This window comes from Charadrius vociferus, unplaced genomic scaffold (genome assembly GCF_000708025.1).
Source record: "Charadrius vociferus isolate BGI_N301 unplaced genomic scaffold, ASM70802v2 scaffold163, whole genome shotgun sequence".
Taxonomy (NCBI): Eukaryota; Metazoa; Chordata; class Aves; order Charadriiformes; family Charadriidae; genus Charadrius; species Charadrius vociferus.
The window spans coordinates 3,875,986-3,878,707 of record NW_009648332.1 but is presented as its reverse complement, the minus strand read 5'-3'; the positions used below and the strand labels follow the sequence as shown (position 1 = coordinate 3,878,707).

At 39.8% G+C, this 2,722-nt stretch overlaps 1 protein-coding gene across 1 annotated transcript in view; it reads left to right on the top strand.

Moving 5' to 3' along the window:
* The first annotated feature begins 240 nt into the window (after positions 1-240).
* The window catches only part of ELAVL4 (ELAV like neuron-specific RNA binding protein 4), a 66,439-nt gene continuing 63,957 nt past the window's right edge, over positions 241-2,722 (top strand). Inside the window, exon 1 of the mRNA XM_009884629.1 lies at positions 241-357. Coding sequence (XP_009882931.1) covers positions 241-357 — 117 coding nt within the window. The remainder of the gene's footprint in view (positions 358-2,722) is intronic.

Sequence of the window (2,722 nt, the reverse complement as noted above, 5' to 3'; positions counted from 1 at the left end):
GGAAGTAAGAGATTTGGGGGGGAAAAAATCATTCTTCAATTTTTTATTTTTTTTTTTCCTTTTGATGCTTTTGGAGAATTGGGTTGTCTTTTATTTGCGGTTTCAATCGGCTGCTGTTGCCTAGGACATTATGCCACGTAAGGCTTCTAAACTGCACAGAGTAGGTAGTTATTAACGCTGAATTGGCTTCTGGTATAGTCCATCTGGGCTCTGTATGAGAGAGCTTGCTAGCGGCTACTGATGCTAAGATACCCGCAACCTTTGGGATGTATGCGTGGTGGAGAGGGGCTCAGTGATATGAGATCACTTCTTTTAAGGGAAACTGTCATTAATGAGTCAAGAAACTGCTCATTTATGGTAAGGAGAGGGAGGGAAAGGGGGGGGGGGCTGGGAAACAACCCTGTGATTTCATTTTTGATATTGGATTAGCTGTTTAAGACAAGTTTTCTTTTTGTGGGGATGGAAGATTGCATTAAAAAAATGTGCTTTGCTCAGGGGCTGGCTGGCTGATGCTGGAGAGAGGCTGTTACTGAGAATCTGATGCTTTACAAATGTGTCACAACCGTGGTGCGGTGGTCAGTCCCTTACCCCGACAGATAAATGGTACTGTTGGAAACACGAGAATAAGGTTGACTTTTTCAACAATAGGATTCTGCCTTTGTCTTTACAGAGAGAGGCCTCTGAGGATGTCTGAGCGTTTGTTTTAGCGTTCCTTGGAAAGGCTGCGTGTGTGGGGTGCTTTGGGGGAAAGTGGTCAGTGTGCAGAGTACCTGCATTTATAGACGGATAAGAGCTGATTTTTTTTTTTCTCCTTAGAGGAGCGGCGTGCAATTATTGTTTCAGAAAAATGGCTGAATCTTTTGATATGCATAACGAATTTATAGTAACAAAGTAGGCTGAAGTTGAAAAGACTTAAAAATAATTTCTAGATGCCTTCTTTGGTGTCGTTAACCCCTGAAGAGACCTGAAGTAAAAATTTGCATTACAAATCTAACTTTAATATTCGGTGTATATTTGCACAAGAATGTATGGTAATACAACTAGCTCTGTAGTATTTTGGTGCCTGTGTGTTCACTCTAATAGGTCACTTATAGATTTCCTAACTCAAATATTTCTTAGGAGCTAGTTTAATCTTGACTAGTTTTTACCAAGCTACAAACGTGCTCAAAAAGATGCATGGTGAGAGAAATCCTCTGCTGCCTTCTACATTGTTCATATTTTAATTGAATTTAGTGCTCATTCCACGAATGGATTCCGTGATGTCTTTAAATGTGATTTTTCTCCTTGTTTGGTCTGTTTGTGGCTAGGTTTTTATAAGCTTACTATATTTCATATGTTTTATTGGTGTGTTTAGTGTGTGTGTGAGCGTGTCTGTGGTATAAAGAAATTGAAAATGTACAGAATGTCAGTTTAGAGCTTAGCAGTTCAGAAGGCATATTTATACTTTAAAAAAAAGCCAAAATTTCTAGAACAAAGATTTATCTGATTACGTATTTTTGAAATGGTTTTGGTGGTTTGTAGCCAGGTTTTCTTTCTCCAGGGCAGAGCTAAGTGAGCTTATAGCATGGCCCATCCTATCTGTCTCTGGTTTTAGCTCTTATGTTTTTAAAACGCTTGCAATGATACTGAATTTTAAAAAAAAAAAAACATATTTGGCTGTTGAAATGAATGTGTGAATGGTAAAATTAAATGATTCCTACGTATGTAAATAGAGTAATACTTGGTTGCTTTAGCTGAGATGAATGTAAATTCAAGGTTAGTTGCGATGACGGGGTGCCATGCCTTGTTACGTTGGCCAAAACATGCTTTAGGAAAAATAACTCCCAAGTAAGAGAAAGAAATGATGGCTTCCCAACTTGTGACAAATTTTAATAAACTTGCCATGGTCAGCAGAGGGTAAAATATTGCTGTTTGGAAGTGAAGTTTTGTTAGTTTGTCGGTGGCAGCGAGCGCAGGATTAATGAGTGTGCATTGTTAAGTTAAGCATGTTCCTCTCTAAGGCTGGGGGTAAAAAATTTCTTTTAAATGCCCAAAGTTCGCCGTTGTTTTATTTCCTGTAGAGCTGAAGAATAATGAAGCGAGGTGGTGAAATAATTCTGAAATACTACTGTCGTTCAGGGGGAGCGCTCTGATAAATAGGTGTCTGCTGTGCCTTAGCGTCAAGTGGCAACAATATCAAATCCACTTTAAAAAAAAATGTATTTTAAAAAACCTCACAGGGCCGAAGGAAGGAGAGATGGGTTGATTATTAAAATCAATAGTACCTGAAAATAAACGCAGCTTTAAATGCACGTCGAAGTGCTTTTGTTGTGCCTTTAAGCCTAGAGGCAGATCATTAAATATGCATTTCTCCGGAAAGCAACTGTCGAAAAAGATAAGGTAGTTAAAATACGCCGGACCTGGGAGCCGGGCGTGCAGGAGGTAAGAAGATGTAGGCACTGAAGCATGGCCGAGGTATGACATCGCTGCGGCCGAGGGCTCCTGCGCTGGTGGGGTGGGAAGAGGTGGAAAAAAAATATATATTAAAAAAAAAATGGAGAAAAAAAAAAAAAGAAGAAAAATAGAGGGATGCGTGTTGTTTCTTCAACCGGCCCTTAATTACTAGACACAAGCAGCAGTTCAGAAATCTGGTCTCTGTTGTTGTAGAGGTCACCAAATCATTAACATTGTCAATCTGGCAGCGGCTAATTTCAATAGCACCTGATGTCGCAACGCCCCCCCC